At 37.0% G+C, this 19,306-nt stretch overlaps 1 protein-coding gene across 1 annotated transcript; it reads left to right on the top strand.

Moving 5' to 3' along the window:
* Nucleotides 1–7,082: 7,082 nt before the first annotated feature.
* On the top strand, nt 7,083–18,776 carry LOC134825774 (2-oxoglutarate dehydrogenase complex component E1-like; the record flags this gene model as incomplete). Its single annotated transcript, XM_063837979.1, has 14 exons — nt 7,083–7,269; nt 7,726–7,941; nt 8,275–8,377; nt 10,136–10,236; nt 10,629–10,686; nt 12,110–12,270; nt 12,469–12,642; nt 12,813–12,992; nt 13,215–13,343; nt 13,510–13,666; nt 16,801–16,976; nt 17,957–18,070; nt 18,293–18,430; nt 18,656–18,776. Coding segments are annotated over exons 1-14 (1,996 nt in total), but the record flags the coding sequence as incomplete, so codon positions are not given.
* Between the last annotated feature and the right edge of the window lie 530 nt (nt 18,777–19,306).

Genomic DNA, 19,306 nt, shown 5'->3' with positions numbered 1-19,306 from the left:
TATGATGACTACATATAGAAATATAGAAAGGCTCTAAAAAAGGTTCGTAAAAAGGCTGTATCTGAATATTATTCTGACAAGTTTCTTGAAACTCAGGGAAACTCCAAGAAAACCTGGGAACTGATAAATAAAATTCGTGGCAAACAGAAACGTGATATCAGACCTATATTTACCATAGACAATGAAAAGATAACTGATCGCAGAGTTATCGCTAATGAATTCAATATAAGTATTTTGTATCCCTAGCATCTAACCTTAATGCAGCCTACACAGAACTAGGAGAGATACAAATAAATCAGCTTCCAAGTTTCTGTGACTTCTTACCTAAATCGAATACAGCTAATATATATCTACATGACTGCTCACCTGAGGAGGCTAATACAATGTAACTTGCCCAAGCGATAATCATGTTATTGTATGACTCCTACATTTAGGCTGTGATTAAGAGGTAAATAGGAGTGTGATAACCTAAGACTAGGAGGATACAAAATTACGGCCACGGTCCTTTTAAGTTTCGATTGTTTAATATTTAGCTGAAAATACGACACCGATAATAGGTAAATACCGATTAAACGATTGGTATTGGTCAATATACTAGGGCCTGTCGTGATATCATGGATCGCTTAGGTTCCACCAGGATCTGGTAGTCCTCATAATTCTGCGGCCTCTATGTTTCGTCATCTCGCACAACTCTTTAAGAATCTTGTGGATTTGGCATGTGAAAATTTGCAGCCTTCCAGACATTGATTGGGTTAACGAGGTGTCGTACGTCACCTCAAGATCGGGTGACAGGGGGCTGACCAGGCCAGAACCCAATTGATTGGGTCTTAGGTCACGTGATTATGAGCCTGAGGTCACGTGACTATGACGTCACCAGACCTTCCTCTCCGTTTCCCGCTCATTGGACCAGGTGAGCTTGCATGCATGTGAATGTGGGTGTAAGTATAGCTGTACTGTAGTTTATACCTAATTAAACCCCTATAGAAACCGAAAATTTATTTTCTGGCAGAAAGCTAGAAATTTACCAAAATATCGTCATTGTTTTAAATTTATTTTGATGACCATTCCTGACCTAAAATCGCACGAGAAATCGATTAAACTTGGTTTCAGAACTCAACAATGCTTCCTTATGTCTTAAAATCCATGTTTTATCAATACAATCAACATCTCGATCATGTAGTTAAACTTATTACTTAACGGATTCAAGTATAGTTACGCGGTAGACAAACTAAAACAAAATTGTAGGTTTATAACCTACCAGGACCTGCGCCGAGTTAAACTCGTCGAAGGTAATATTTGGAACAAATATTTTACGAGTATCACCCGTTAAATAAAACTTATATGTATAAAAACCTTGTGTTATGTGGCAGTTGTATTGCAATTTGTGCAATTTCAGTTGGGCAGCTTTTTCGAAGGAATCGTTTGAGGTAACTCAAGTGGCTCTCCAATAAGGGAGGAAAACTTCATTTTTGAATGGAAAATTGTAACGAATTGAAAATGTAACGATTAAAATAATGCTTGCATTTCTTGCGTAATTTAGCAGCCTTTTTTAGCGTAATCTTGATTAAAACTGCTGCCATTGGTCGATATATTCTATCAGTAGAATAAGCTGTTGCAATTGGCCACATATTGTTAACTAATGCACCCTACTAACGCGTGTCTTACTCCGCAAAACCATCCAAAAGCTATACACTAATCCTACCTAATCTTACACTCAGCTCTAATGGCTATTCTACACTCAAACTAGAACATTCTAAAAGATCGATTATTACGCTGAAACCCTGCTGTGTACAGCTTATTGGCCACTGTGTATGTGCTAGTAGTCATATATGTGTGAAAAGATGCCGATAATACTTCCAGATTAATTACGAAAATTGAAATAACATACACTTAAAAAAAGCTGCCCAACTGAAATTGCACAAATTGCAATACAACTGCCACATAACACAAGGTTTTTATACATATAAGTTTTATTTAACGGGTGATACTCGTAAAATATTTGTTCCAAATATTACCTTCGACGAGTTTAACTCGGCGCAGGTCCTGGTAGGTTATAAACCTACAATTTTGTTTTAGTTTGTCTACCGCGTAACTATACTTGAATCCGTTAAGTAATAAGTTTAACTACATGATCGAGATGTTGATTGTATTGATAAAACATGGATTTTAAGACATAAGGAAGCATTGTTGAGTTCTGAAACCAAGTTTAATCGATTTCTCGTGCGATTTTAGGTCAGGAATGGTCATCAAAATAAATTTAAAACAATGACGATATTTTGGTAAATTTCTAGCTTTCTGCCAGAAAATAAATTTTCGGTTTCTATAGGGGTTTAATTAGGTATAAACTACAGTACAGCTATACTTACACCCACATTCACATGCATGCAAGCTCACCTGGTCCAATGAGCGGGAAACGGAGAGGAAGGTCTGGTGACGTCATAGTCACGTGACCTCAGGCTCATAATCACGTGACCTAAGACCCAATCAATTGGGTTCTGGCCTGGTCAGCCCCCTGTCACCCGATCTTGAGGTGACGTACGACACCTCGTTAACCCAATCAATGTCTGGAAGGCTGCAAATTTTCACATGCCAAATCCACAAGATTCTTAAAGAGTTGTGCGAGATGACGAAACATAGAGGCCGCAGAATTATGAGGACTACCAGATCCTGGTGGAACCTAAGCGATCCATGATATCACGACAGGCCCTATCAATATACTCACCATGTATAATTAATCTCAGCAATAATGGATACTAATCCGAACAGCCGGCCTGGTAACATAGTAATGTATCTCTTGACATATATTAATGATATTGAAATACGATATTTTGGGGAAATATGTTATGATCGGCCTATGCTGCTCAGAAGTAGAACCTAAATAGTCGAACAAGCCTATTAAACCAATGTCAACATTCAACAACCATGCTACTTCATAAATCAATGATTGAAAAATGAAATATCAAAATTGGACAGTGATCTTGACTTACCCTTATTATAAGGGCCTTATACAATATATATATATATGTACATATGTTAAATCAGTTTCTGTATAAAAGCATTTAAACCGGCGTTGACAGTTTTGAAGTTACTGTAAAAGAGGACATTAGTTTCTAGTAACTGAACTGACTATTACACAAACTCAAACAAGTCAGTCGAGTTTCTGTATTTGCTTATTAAGCTGGTAATCGTACCGTTCCCAATGTAAATGAAAAGATTCCTGACCTTCAATTTGCTGAGTAATAGATCATACGGAATTAATGAATTAAATGGTTTCAGCCCAAGATTGCTTAATTACTACAAAACACAACAGGTTCTTAGTTCTAAAACGACAACTGTTCCATGTTCTATCAAAATTGAGAAGAAACGTAACTAAAGCTCAAAAGAAAGATTCTTGATATCTCTTCCGTTACGAAAATCAGCTGGTTCATAAGATTCATGAAGAAGATTCGCATACACGATTTAAAGTAAAAGTCGAAACGTAATCGAAAGACAAACTGAACAAATGAGGATCACGTCTTGAAACGAGCTATATGTAAGAGTATAACGTAGCGCTCGACTCCAAATAGAATTCAAATAAAAATGCGCTCCGGTAGTTTCAACTCCCAGCAGCTGGGAGTTGGAAACCTGGAATTCACGTTACTGTCGCTGTGAGAAGCCTTATTGAGTGCGCGGCGCGGCACAGTAACGCATCGCGCTACAAGTTAATATGAGTATTCAACACTACTCGACAACAAATATTTGCCGGCCCATCAACGATTCAGTCGCCGAAACAAAAATCAAATGTTTGCTTTTTCGTTTCGGGGACTGTTTGAACTCAGTACTATATCCGACTAATCATACTTTATAATGGTTAAAATACAAAGTAAAAAGATTTTCATCGATGGGCCGGCATTCGCAACCGCGAAACGTTTTGAGTACGACGAACGATGACACCACCACCAGCCGTTAATTAATAAGTCCATGGGTGACGGGATAAAGTTAAAGTTATTATTATTATTTGCAAATTCTTACATACATCTAGTATTAACGGGTGATACTCGTAAAATATTTGTTCCATACATCAGGACCGTCGACGAGTCCAACTCGGCGCGCGTCCTGGTAGGTTATAAACCTACAAATCTAGTAATAATAGTCGACGATAACTAAGTATCTTCTAATTCTTTTAAATCTGAGTCATATGTAATTGATGTATCGAAAGGATATTCCCTTTTTTACCACCTTACCATTCTGATTGATTTTGCACATGACTGGCATGTTTGAACTAGAGAAGGGGTTCCCACAGTGGTAGTTTTATAAACCACTTTTAATTTATTGTCCTATTATACCTAGTGGTAGTTTTATAGACCACATTTAATTTATTAACTTATTATACTTAGTATTTATTTTTGGTGACTGTATCACCCAGTTTTAACATTTGATAATTGTACAGTTTATTGACGACACATTGACTGATTACTGAATGTTATTTTATATTCTAATTTATATTCTAGATATTTTATTTATTTTTCAACAGACGACAACTTCCTGTTTTTTTCTTCTGTATTAGTTACTCATATCTCTTGTACAGACTGTTTTACAAGGACATTGACAGATGATACTCACATTAGGCATTCATTATTGCATCTAAATTATTTCACTTGCATTAGGTCTAGAAATTTATTCTCTGGTTAACAGATTTCAAATGTTTAATTAATTTGTAGTATGACAGTAAGGTATATAAGAAGTTATTTAATTTTGCTTGGGCTATTATATTGACTATTGAGGTTTAATGATGATATGGAATTTGAATTTTATATAAATTTACACTATATGGTTGGGGCATTTTGCATAGTAAATATGGTTACTACTCCTATATATCATATTATTTGATTGGTATTCGATTTCTAATTATTTCCCTAGGAATATGATTATTATATCTCAATTTGGCTTTAGGTAGGGTGCCCCGCTAAAAGAACTGGATTCTTCCAGGAAGCATCCCGTGCACAGAGCTTGGTCTACATATATATTAAATTATTAACCATTCATTCTGTATGTGCACGACAATTTATTTCAATCAATCAATATCTAGGCAAATTGAGATCCTTGACTGAAGCCTGCAGTCAAGAAGCCTCAATAGAAGTTACAGTTGCAGTATGGTGATGTAATACTGTAATAGTAGTTTCTAGCAAAATTTGAAGATATTGATAATGATTTTAAGTTTAATAACACTACTTTTAAGATAAAACGTATACCCAGCATGACAGCATTTAATCTCAACATCCCAGAAATGTACCTTGTGCTTGAAAAGATATCGGTAATACTATGCAGAGAGTTAAACCGAATACACTACAGAGAAGCTCTAACTATGCTCACCAAATTTAGAATTAAAATATCTGAACATTTCTTGCAGACAGGTTGGAGCCAATCCTAGCAAGGACTTGTGAAAAAGTAGTAAGATTTTGAATACAATCCTTTTCTTTATATCCAACCAGTAAAGATTGATCAGGTCATCCTCAACATGGTTGTTTTTATATTTCTCAGAGTCTAACAAGTGACTATGTGAGTGGGCGGGCTGCAGCACTCTAGTTGTCGGAACCTATCTACAGTAACAACTATCTGTTTGGTCTACTGAGAAACCTTTTGGTAGATCCATGAGCACTCAACAACTATGATGACGAAGTATCTTGCTGTCCTGTTTGTCAAAGAATTTATTGAGCAATTACAGTTATCCAGACATGCCACAAATAGAAGGGGGGGGGGGGTTCTCTACACTTTCTACACAGGCAAAAGCGTAGTATAAAAAAGTGTAGTGTAAAATAGCCTAAAAAGTCTCAAAAAGTGACTTTTTTCTCACCAAAGGTATGTTTTACCACTGTTTTGCCTTTGGAAATGTACTATGTGAAGACTGATGGGAAAATAACCGTAAATAATAGTAAAAAAGAAGATTTTGAGAAGATGAATTGGTTTAGTGTAATTTTAGTTGTAAAAAAGTGTAATTTAGTGTATCTTTTTTACTACCCTTTTTACTACACCGTACACAAAAAAAGGCAAAAGTGTAGTAATTAACAAATTGTTCAGGTCAATTGAGGTTATTCCGACTTAGATGCTTTTTAGTTTCAATTAGTTTTCCCAAGAATGTAAGGTTAGAGACACATCTCCACTATTGTCAACTTTGCAAACCACACTAAACGCTTAATGGTGCAAGAGGAGTTGGACCAGACAGGTGTAACATAGCGACTACTTTAACGCCGTCTTATTTCGCCTCTCTCTTCCACACTCAACCACCACTTAAGCGTTCATCTATGACACACCCCACAACACTTACCATCATCCTTGATTACACATCTTGATTCCACCGGCATCCTCCCACAGGACTGCCATACCCCAGAGGTAGGCAAAGCATTCATATGCTATCCTCTCGTGGGCCAAGCAGGCCCAGCCTCTCTTTAAAAAATTATTTTTAAAAAAGTTAGAGACTGTACATGTAGTTTTTAAAGATCCTGATATTCATTGAAAACTAGTGTGTTGTAGCTTATGATTCCAGACAAATTGGCATGTACCGTACCTATGCAGGAGTCGGTAAAAACCCCCAATTTTATGTTAAAGATTATATGTTTTATAAATATCATATATATTGGAGCTTCTGCTTCAAAAATGGAGGGTATCGTGACACTTTTCACTGGTAACTGATTGGGTCCAATGATAGAACATTCTGAAAACAACTTCAATTCAGGGGTGGCATCTTGGAGCGTAAGGGTGGCACTTATGCAGTGTATGTTATACTACTGCCTGGAGTTCAAAACTACTGATAATGTTACTAATTGAGTTTGATTTCACCAAAATTTATCTAAATCAAAATTCTAACTTCACAATCAAATATCCCAAGATTACCCTCCATTTACCATCTTACATCAGCCAATTCGAGTGAAATATTTATGATTACAATGCAAATACATTTAAATTTCTCAACTGGAAGTTATAAATATTAAAAAATGTTATGAAACACAAAATCATCTTGTTCCTATGATATTAACCTGATAGCTCTGGTAATGTTCTGTAACATTTCCATTTATTTAACTCACTGTTTTCCCCCACTTAGTTGTTGTAGATGCTTGGATAACAATGTATGCTGTGAGAGGAAAACTGCTCCGATGTATACCAGTACGTCATGTGCTGCGTACAGCATTCAAGTCGAGTGCTGCAGCGGAACCCTTCCTCAACGGATCATCCTCCACTTATGTTGAGGACATGTATGAGAGCTGGAGAGAAGATCCGTCCAGTGTACACAAAGTAATGTTTTTTATTTCACTTTTTTGTTACTGAGGCTCATTTTGTGGTATTAAGACAAAGTGATAGTTGGTATTTTATTAAAGATTGCACAAGCCAACTATTAACAAAATCATGACCATCTTATTTCTCAAAAGTATGCTATATTTTAAATCAGATATATCTATAAAATCAAGAAGCATCATTAAAAAACATGCAAAACTTTAAATTATGCTATTTTAGGAATTCCAAAACTTTTATCGATAGAACTATTGCATTGTGTACAAACATTGTACGAATTGACTTCCCTGTCCATGAATATAAAGTATTAAGTATGGCAGCTGCAGATGACTAATATTTAATTGTTCACACCATATCCACTATCCAGTCATTGATGAGGAAGATTATTTTCCATAGCCTCCATTAATCTCGTAACGGTATTACAAAACATTCAACTGATAACGGAAGATCAAATTACAGTCGTGGCAAATCTTCTTCTCCCGGACGGAAGGAGGAGCAGGACCTGGAGAAGCGCATGTTTCAGCACCCAACATGCCTGTCTATCCCATGTTCGCACCAAGCGCTGCAGTTCCAATGACGGAAGCTTCGGCTGGCGATGCAATACAAAGCACCAGAGCCGGACAGAGTATGATTCTGAAACATCACAACTTTCAACGATTACTGAGAGCATATCAGGTTAATGTAACCCGCTCTAGATTGTGTTGTAAAACATTGTGGATTATTGTAATTGTGATTATAATTATTGTAATTATAATCAAAATAAGAATAAGAATAAGAAAATAATTATAATTATAATTAGATGATTCAACAAGTTGTGAAACGTTATAAAATCAGTTTTATAAACTACTAACAGAATATACTAATAAAACTTATAGATGAAATTAATATGGATTATCTTGACGATTTATAAAGTTATAATTGTAAAAATAATAATAAATCATTGACTACAGTTCGTAATTTTCTGTCCATTTCAAAAAGTATTTTTTATTAATGATCATTTCTCTGCAGTCTTCTGGCCATCACATAGCGAAGTTGGATCCACTTGGTATTGGCTCTGCGGATCTTGACAGCACGGTCCCAGATATACTCACTCTGGAATACTACAACTTTAGTAAGTCTGATGCTGTCTTGTCTAAAATTAGTTTGTGTGTCTTGTTTTTATACACGCATCTCAAAAATTCATTTGTTTGTCTTGTTTTTATTCACGCATTTCAAAAACAATCACTACATGTTTATTGTTTAATGGTTCATCTGTTTTGTAGGTGATTTCACAAAAATAAAACTTGTGGTGCATTGTTAGTGTTCAGATTGCGATTACGGTTAAGCTGGTCCAGAGGTGCTGCACCTGTGCTGCACCGTTCATCCACATTCCACTTGTTAGTTTATCCTGTTTTTTGTTTCAACTATTCTTAATTGTTGTGCTCGAGATCAGAGATGTCCTCAGAAATTAGTGGGTGTTTTGTTTTGTGAGTCATAGAAAGACATTTATTTTCCCCAGAACTTTGTGCCCCACTAAAGCCCTAACACTAAGTCTAGTCCATACCTTAACTTAGCCCAAACACTCACCCTTACCAATACCCTAGCCCAAAGACTCACCCTTACCAATACCCTAGCCCAAACACTCACCCTTACCAATGTCCAATACCCTAGCCCAAACACTCACCCTTACCAATGTCCAATACCCTAGCCCAAACACTCACCCTTACCAATGTCCAATACCCTAGCCCAAAGACTCACCCTTACCAATACCCTAGCCCAAAGACTCACCCTTACCAACACCTTAACTGATGCACGACGTCCTGGGACTGGACGACAGTTACTCAAGAAGCCAAGGGACAAGAAGCAATGATTTGATTGATAACTTATTTATTGATAAATTGGTTACAAATCTTGAGTCGCCTTCTTTTTGACATCCCATTTATTTATCTGCTTCAGGTGGAGCTTGAATATTAATGCAATAGAATCTGCCTAGAATCTAGCAGTTTATTGTATAATATTAATAACGTGAGAGAAATTTTTTACCTGCTACATATAAATACATACTATGGCCTCAGGCCTCTCAATATAGCTAGAGGGGCCACAGTTTCGGCTAGAACTTTGAGAAGCTGACTATTTCAAGCTGCTGCAGTAAATTTAGGAAACGATATATTTAGGACTCATGAAAGAAGAAAAACCCGAGGATAAGTTTTAGTCATCAATACGATCACGTAAATATAAAAGGACGGTTGCGGTTAATTTTAGTTCATGAGAAATCCTGGGGTTTCCTGCGAAACCAATAATTATGAAATTTTGTATAATGCCATTATTTAAAATAGAACTAGGTGATCTTAAATTTTCACAGGTTTGTTGTGGAACGGAAAAACTGCAGTTTTCTTCGATGTATTCATTGAGATAAGCTTTTTAATTTATTTAAGTTTTGCTCTTTATCTTCAAGTCCTGTACTATAGGTTTGCCGTTTGTGTAGTGTACGTTATACTACTACATGTAATTTAGTATACCGACTTAACTAAGGGTTCACTCGGCTACTTTAGGTTTTTGAACCCTGGGGTCCATTTGTTACTATTTGTATGCGTTTACTAACTTACTCAAAAATCAGTGTATATTTAGTTTGCAAGTTAATGAGCTGTCATAATGAGTAATGTTGCTAAATATCTAACAGTTGATCCATGTAGCAGTCACATAGTATACTTATACATACCAAGAGTTCCACACTGTATACAATACTGCACAAATTACTAAGTTCTTTATTTGACACATTTGACACATTCCTAAGTATCGCATGTAAAAATAACCTGGCATTTTCTCAAAATTGGTATCTGATTTCAGGAATAATATTGCGAGCGGGATATTACACAGTTCATACTTTCAGCAAAACAAGATATGGACCAGTACTTTCAACTGCCAAAGTACACGTATCTTGGTGGTGATGAAAGGGAGCTCACTCTCAGGGAGACTATCAACCGACTGGAGGTAGAACTTTCTAGACCAAAATTTCAATAATAAAACAGTCCATTCTTTTTACAGTTACAGACCCATTTACTTCGTCATAACAGATAAGGTTACCGTGAGGTAACTAGCTTTAAGAAGATTCTAGATATACCCTAAGAAGATTCGACAGGGCCCTTCTTCGATTAACCGTCAATCACGTACTTTCCGATCATTCGGCTGAGTCGACCGGAGGGGGTTTGCATAAATTCCTTGCCGCATCCTCTGGTATATTGAAAATTCTGCCCACATGTACTTGCTACAGCTAGATTTTGTAAGTTGAGATAAAGTTTAACTGATTTATCGGCAAAAAGGAGTGCACGGCAAAATGTATATTTAAACACTTAAACACAAAATGCTTATTGTTTTTCTTTCAGAGAGTATACTCCGGATCTATTGGTGCAGAGTTCATGCACATGCACGATCCTGGGGCAAGTAAGTCAAAGTAATGGGAAGTTATGTAGTGCGGTTGGAACTGACTCTAATTTTTAATTCCTAAATTGATTGCATCACAATTCAGTTAGTACTCCAACTTCCACGACTTTTCCTGAAATTACCGTAGATTTTCCATACTTTTCACATGACGCGAAAGGCAATATGGTTGACAACGTCGCGCAACAATGCGCGCATCACAAAATTTAACGCGCGCGGAAACAATCAGTTCGATTCTGATCTCACTCATAGTCTTAGTATAACGCCCCCCGGCTACGCCGGGGGGCGCCCTTTCTCAACGAAATGTCGCCCCTAGGTTTCTTCTTGAATTTTTCTTGAATTTTATAACCTCTCACTGAAAATAACGCCTTATTGGTGTATTCTCCTGTCCAATTTAGCGCTCAGTCGGTGTGAAAAAAATTTTTGGGGTCCTTTTCTTGCTCCAGGGGCGCAAAAAAGCTGTAGGGGGCGCCAAAAAAAGGTACCCGACCTTTTTTTTTTTTTTTTTTAGGGACACAAAAAATTTGGGCGCCAAGTTAAATCAGCTACTAACGTTACGCCACTGAACGACCTACCTTACAAGACATATTTATAACGTACGAAATGTGGCGGTTTTCCGAAAATTTCGCCATATTTTCGGACCGCCAAAATTTCGGTCGTCGTAATAGAATCCGTCGCATTATCTTTTAGCTTATTTCAATGACTGTGCCTTCACTGCTTTATTTTGTTTCTAAAAAGTAATATCAAGTAAAATACCAAAATAAATAAATAAATTCTGGCATCTTGGGACAAATTATCACCACACCAATGACGAATTGAATGTCAAGCAATACAGTTTAAATTTGCATTAAAATACATGTATGTGCTAACATGAAAGTCTTACAGTCTTAATACAGACTAAGTTTGAACATGATTTTACCGAATTTCAGAAATTTCCTTACTGCTTACTGTCACAAAAAATGATGAAAGATACCCTTATTTTCTGTGTCGTCCGAAATTTGACGGTTTTTGTTCAATTTCGCCATATTTTCGGACCGCCAAAATTTCGGTCGTCGCAAATTAGGCCGCCATAAATATGTCTTGTAAGGTATTCATATAGGGAATTAATGGATTATAGCACTATTCAAATACTATACTATACAAATATATGACGACTATACTACTACTGTAAAACATCAAATCTGACGCACCAAAATTGGCAAATTAAATGGTCATAGAATTTGGTGTTTTACAGTATAATCATTACAATTGACAAACGGCGATGAGGTCGATACCCTAAAGATTTTTGGCGACGTGAACGTTACCTTTTACATATCTTTGGGTTGTGCATTCATGGCACACCCACATTCAGTACTTGTGAACTACTCGTTAGCCGAGTATTAATTATAATATGCGCTATTCCCACGCTTACATCTCAATTTACCAGGAGAGTATATCAGAAAGTGGGTCGAAAAACCCGGAATAAGGAACATGACCAGTGAAGAGAAGCGAATCTTATTAGCCCGACTTGTTCGATCTACCAGATTTGAAGAGTATCTTGCGAAGAAATGGCCTAGTGAGAAAAGATTCGGGTTGGAGGGCTGTGAGGTAATTTTAACATTTAATATTGTTGTGATTTAAGAGAATGGACAATAGGGCATTCGGTATTATAGCCTTCAATTAATATAGCTGGGTGGGAAGCACAAGGATGTATTTCCTAAATTTCTGGAAAATGCAGCCCTCTAACAGATACTGTTTCTCTTTCATGTTAACGAACAAACAACCCTGAAATTAAACCTTGTTCAGGTACTGATCCCAGCCATGAAGCAGATAATCGACATTGCTAACTCTCGGGGGGTTGATAGTTTCGTGATAGGAATGCCACATAGAGGCAGACTTAACGTGCTGGCTAACGTGTGCAGGAAGGAACTTGAGAAACTCTTCAACCAGTTCAACCCTGATCTGACACCAGAGGATGAGGTTTGGGAGGCTGTTGAATGCGGATAGTGTTCTTTTCTGTACAGCCTTTTCTTTAGTACAGTTTTTTTTGTTCTAGCTAAGAATATATTGTGCCTGGGTGATTTGGCACCTGCTTTAATTCCTATATCAATAAAGCCACTTGAGGGAATGTTTCATATCTCACTTTTCAGGGTTCTGGTGATGTAAAATATCACCTTGGGATGTATCACCGCCGTATCAATCACCTGACCAACAAAGAAGTAGAGCTATCGGTAGTCGCCAATCCCTCGCATTTAGAGGCTGTCAACCCTGTCGTCTGTGGTAAAGTCAGAGCAACCCAATTCTTTAATGGCGATGAAGCTGGACAGAAGGTTTGTCAAATAAACTACCCCCCCCCCCCCCCCCCCCCCCCCCCCCCGCTACCATCTAGTCTACAAGATGACTCTTACTTACTCTTGTTAGACTTGACGCTATTATCTGATAATGAGTTGCTGAAATTTTGAAGTATTCTATGCTTTGAACCAGCAATAATGCATAAAATGTAATTGTGGGTTTACACTGTAACAAGCTGTTTAAACAACACTCCCTCTCAGACCATGGCTATCCTACTGCACGGTGACGCGGCGTACAGTGGACAGGGAGTAGTGTACGAAACTATGCATCTCAGTGACCTGCCAAGTTACACTACTGGAGGCACAATCCACATCGTAGTCAACAATCAGGTTAATAACCATCCACTTTATCAACCTGAGATTATCAGATGCCATCCCTATCCCGTAATTTTGAGTGATGAACCTCCGTTCTTAATTTATTAAATTTACTTTGAAATCTAAAACCCAAAATTTGAAATCATTGAATAGTTGAAATTTTATCAATCTCGTGCTCCAGGTGGGTTTCACAACAGATCCCCGATTTTCCCGGTCCTCTCCCTACTGCACTGACGTTGCCAAAGTTGTTAATGCTCCCATACTTCACGTTAACGCTGATGATCCGGAGGCGGTTATGCACGTGTGCAACGTGGCTGCTAACTGGCGCGCCGACTGGGGTGAGATGTGCTTTTAAACTCAAGGAGATATCTTGAAACTTGTGTACCAATTCTCTTATCGAATTGTATTACTTTCAATGTTGAGACGATTTTTATTATTACTTTACTAGCTGTAACAATGAACGTGAACCTCGGCCTCTTCTGCTCAGGAGGCATGTATTGCTGAGGAACAAGCAAATTTGTGCACGAAGATAAAATTAGGGATCCAATTAAGAAAAGAACGACTGTGCTGATGTATCTGTTGTATCTGGACACGTTCATTGAAGTTTGAGGAAATTGGTAAATTTCTAAAACAGCGTTTTTGACGATAGTGGTTTAATTTTAACATATTTTAATCTAGCATGTTCATAAGTTCTGAACATTAGCCACGTGACCCATACTCCCATATGCACTGCTCAAAAATAAAATGTATTGCTTTTAGGCACTATTATGTAAAAAATGTCACATTTTTGTGACATTGTTTACCATAGCTGCCCAATTAGCATTTTTTGGTCTAAAATATAGTAGATTAGGTCAATCTAACAATTATGATGCAATGTAGGCCTAAAGGGCAGTGATCGAACGGCTTTAAGGCAACATTTCGTAAACTTTGTCACACTCAGAATACGAGACCTCTTTTCTACTGTGAGGTGTCCTCAAAACCCTTTCAACTCATTATTTGATAGTTCTTCTGCCAATCATAGCCCTAAAATATGTTGTTTTGAAAAGTTAACAAATACATTTAATACATGCACTTGGCTATTGGGAAATGATGTAAATTCTGTCACATTATATGGAATTTGAAATTCTGGGTGAATTTCCGAAATCATTTATATCTGACTTTGGTTTGGAAGGCGGGAAAACTCTATATGAGGACAATACACGGATACAGTTGATTGAAGTATAGGGCAGTTGATGTAAACATCGTCACAAAATGATACGAAATCGTAAATGGACACGTTCATGTTGAAGATTTAAGGATATTGGTAAACCAAAAAAAAATAGCGTGTTCAGAAGTTCTGAACATTAGCCACGTGACCCATACTTCCATATACACGGCTCAGAAATACAATTTATTGTTTTTAGGCACTATAATGTAAAAAATGTCACATTTTTGTGACTGTGTTAACCATAGCTGCCCAATTAGCATTTTTTGGTTTAAAATATAGTAGATTAGGTCATTCTAACAATTATGATACAACATTTGGCTAAAGGGCAGGGATCGAACGGTTTTAAGGCAATATTTCGTAAACTTTGTCACACTCAGAATACGATACCTCTTTTCTACTGTGAGGTGTCCTCAAAACCCTTTCAACTCATTATTTGATGGTTCTTCTACCAATCATAGCCCTAAAATATGTTGTTTTGAAAAGTTAGCAAATACATGTACTTATTGGGAAATGATGTAAATTCTGTCACATTATATGGAATTTAAAATTTTGGGTGAATTGCCGAAATCATTTATATCTGATTTTGGTTTAGAAGGCGGGAAAACTGTATATAAGGACGATGCACGGATAGAGCTGATTCAAGTTAAGGGCAGTTGATGTAAAAATTGTCACAATAATAATAAGGGCAGTTGATATGAAAGAAAATCTATCTAACTAATGCAATGGCTGATGTGACAAAATTTACATTTCTTGACCCTATTTTGAAGATACATGCCTCGATTAGAATTCAATATTCTTCCAGGAATTATTAGTAGGTTATTATTCAGCAATACAAATCAGAACTCAAGTTTAACAATTCTGAGTTTAATTTTACTAAGTTACCGAAATGTGACGAAATTCACTTTTCCTGCCCCAACAGTATAATTTCAATGTGATGAAAAATGGGCATGGGTTTCTATATTTCCTTATCTCTGAATTAATCATTTCAAACTATAATTAGGACTGTTGATGTGAAAGAAAACTTGTATCTAAATTTTACAATGACGTATGTGACGATATTTACATTTCTTGACCCTATTTTGAAGAACCATACCCCGATTAGAATTCAATATTCTTCCAGGAATTATTGGTAGGTTATTTTTCAGCAAATCAGAACTCAAGTTTAACAATGCTGAGTTTGATATCACTAATTTACCGAAATGTGACGAAATTTACTTTTCCTGCCCCAACAGTATAATTTCAATGTGATGAATAATGGGCATGGGTTTCTATATTTCCTGTATAAATCCATTCCAACTATAATAAGGGGAGTTGATATTAAAGAAAATCTACCTAACTAATGCAATGTCTGATGTGACGAAATTTACATTTCTTGCCCCTATTTTGAAGAATCCTACCTCAATTAGTATATAATGTTACTTTATCACCATCACTATGTCGATAAATTAGTTATTTTGCCAACACGGGGCAAATGAAGTTATAATTTTTTTTGTGACGAAATTTACAAATTTTTACCCTGTTCAGGTGTTGAAATTCATTCAATGTTAACATATCACTGCCATATAATAATTTATATAACTGGCGTATGGTTGAAATATTGTTAATTGATCCATAGTACGTAATATAGGGTGTTTAAGTTGGTATACTAATATTTACTTAATTTTACACATGTTGAGATATCATACAAATTTATGTGACTAAATTTACCTATTTCTGCCTTCTGTATTTGTATTTGCGTATAACAATGAAATATGTGAACAATTCCAAACACATTCAGCTCATAAAATAATGCTAGACTATTCGGCATTTCTTGTCAGGATGTCATAAACATCCCTCATATAAATTTCTTAAATGTGTGACGGAGTTTACATGGTGCTACCATTTAAGGAAAAAAGTCGCTAAATATGTAGATAATAGTCATATACAGCTATTCTATGAATTGGAAATTCGAAAATTTGGTCAAACACGGCAACAAGGGGTCCATATAAACTCCGTCACGTTTTTATAGTGTGACAAAGTTTACAACTCACTGCCGGCCGCATTTAAGCGATATCTTATCGTCTGATAAAGATATCGTTATGCGACAAAGTTTATCTAGAGGATGAAACGATTATCTTAGGGTTAGAGGGTTTATATAGTTTCATAGTGTGACACATTTTACATCATCGTGCCATTTAGTAGGGTCACTAATATTTACCAATATCCTCAAACTTCAATGAACGTGTCCATCTGTTGATGGGTCCAGTTTTCAATAACTTCTTGCAGGTAAGGACGTCGTGATAGATCTAGTGTGTTACCGACGAAACGGTCACAACGAGGCGGACGAGCCCAGTTTTACCCAGCCCCTCATGTACAAGAGAATCAGGGAGCTGCCCAATGTGCTGAACAAATATGCTGACCAGTTGGTTGCGGAGGGAACTGTCTGTCAAGCTGATATTGACGTGAGTTCTGCAGGGCTGAGAGTCACATACTGTACTTATTGAAGCGTTCATAATAATTAATGTACTAATACAGGGTGGGCCAAAAGTCAGTGTGCAAACGTTGGCCTTAATAGCTCAGTCACTTAGTGCCCAATTGAAATACTTCCTTCTGGTATGACTTAGTACCACCACTGGTTCGAGGAATTTGTCAACTCGAAAAATATTCGCGTTCATTTTTTTCAAATGGAGGTTCATTTTCAAATTTATTTGATAGTTTGGATAGTCGGATCAAGCTAAATGTTACTGAATTGTGTTTGGCCATTCGAATTACGTTTGTCCTGAAAGAATTAGAACTGTAGCTTCTCAGATGACCGAGATATGAAGCATAACGAGTTTATTCATTACGTGTGATCAGGTGATTGGTTTACCTAATCACGTGATAAGGTGACCCCGTTAACTACCCCGTTAAACATTATGGGAATTGTTAATTAAGGTGTCGTGTCACGGTGTCACATAATCACCCAGTCAATTTTGTTAACGAGATACACAAAATGCTTGATAACTTCGTCATTTCTAATCCGTTTTGCCTCATGTTTTCAGATCATATGCAACATTTAATAATCTACCGTCTCTGAAAAAATTAGGCGTTCAGCATGTTCAGAGAAAACAATATAGGTGTTTTAATATTGAATGGGCGTGGTCTAAAATATTCGAATTTTCAAATTTTGACGACGGAATCCTCGAACCAGTAAGTACAGTATGCCATCTGCAAAGCAACAGCTCTCAAATATAAAACACGGCGGAGGTATAAGACCCAACGTTTGCACACTGACTTTTGGCCCACCCTGGGCCAAAAGTCAGTGTGCAAGGTTAACGTTTTTAGAAGAACTAAAAAAGTTAACCTTCTTGACATGTTTGGGTGCAGGTGAGGCAAAAGGAATATATCTGGCTAAGTTATCTGTTCGACAAATTAAAGAACTAAATTGAGTCTCGCTAATCAGGAAGAGATAGCAGCATTCGATAAGATCATGAACGAAGCTTATCAGAAGAGTACTGCCATCACCAAGATGAAGCTCACTGATTGGCTGGACAGTCCCTGGGACCATTTCTTCGAGGTAATATTTGCTTTCCCCCTCTATACCTACCAGTGTTGTAACAGAGTATGTCACAGTGTTTCAACAGTGTTGTAATAACAGTTTATGTCAGTAGGTGAATAAACAACCACAAGACGTTTAAACTCAATAAGTGAACGTGAATCTCGGCCTGATCAATAGAGCAACCAGTCACACTTTATATTCTGTATATTATATTGTGTCCCTCACCAGTCTCCCTCTTAGTGTGACGCGAACAAAGTGCCAATTCTACGTGAAACGCCCCCCACCGGTATCAGCGACAGTGTTCTGAAGAGAATAGCAGAGACTTTCAGTGCTGATCCCCCCATCAAGGTTCATCCGGGAATCAAGCGTATTCTGAAGGTACGTGTTATTGTTGTTGCGAAAATGGTGAAATATTCGTAGGACGGGTGCCAAATAAGTTCGCTATATATTCGAAAATTCTTAAATAATATGACGTTATTAAGTGCTGCCTTTGTTCTTAATGCTATTTAAGTAGAAATAATGCTAATGTTTTAGAGTGCATATTTCTGGACTTTATTAAGTTTGATGATCTAAAGTGGGGTGTTTTACTGACCACACCCACAGGGACGAACAAAGATGGTGGAGGCTCAGCAGGCAGACTGGGCACTGGGCGAGGCGCTGGCTATTGGCTCCCTCCTCATGGAGGGCTACCATGTGAGGCTTAGTGGGCAGGATGTGGAGAGAGGTCAGTCGGGGCAGGGGGGATATTAGGATTAGGCTTTGTTGGTCGCAACCCGGACAGTTCGCTTATATCGCATATTAAGACGCAATGAAACTATCGGACCACGATGTCGGATCACGATATGATGGCTGCTGTAATGCGTTCAATTTTAGGCTTATCTCCATTTAAGCCGGGATTTTTTTTCAGAAAGTTGAGATTATTTCATCTTAATTTGACTCCAAATTACATGTTTAAATCTGGAAATATTCGTCAATTAACATCTTGACGAAGTAATTGAGCTATTAATTCCATATAAATTTTATGGATTCGATGACTTCGATTTAGTCGGGAGTGCGAGAGTTCCAACATACATTATAGATTATACTTATAGATTATGATAAATGATTTGTCGTGTGAAATATTACAATGTTGATTTGTAGAGCTGGTTGATTTGCACAAATTACTGTTAGGATGAGGTAAATCTCAATGATGGGTTTTCGAGATAGGTCTGTTTCATGTATAAAGTGGCATACATTCAACATTTTTGAAAACAA

Source organism: Bolinopsis microptera, unplaced genomic scaffold (genome assembly GCF_026151205.1).
Source record: "Bolinopsis microptera isolate Bmic1 unplaced genomic scaffold, MBARI_Bmic_1.0 sca73, whole genome shotgun sequence".
Classification (NCBI taxonomy): domain Eukaryota; kingdom Metazoa; phylum Ctenophora; class Tentaculata; order Lobata; family Bolinopsidae; genus Bolinopsis; species Bolinopsis microptera.
This window is presented reverse-complemented; position numbering and strand designations above follow the sequence as displayed.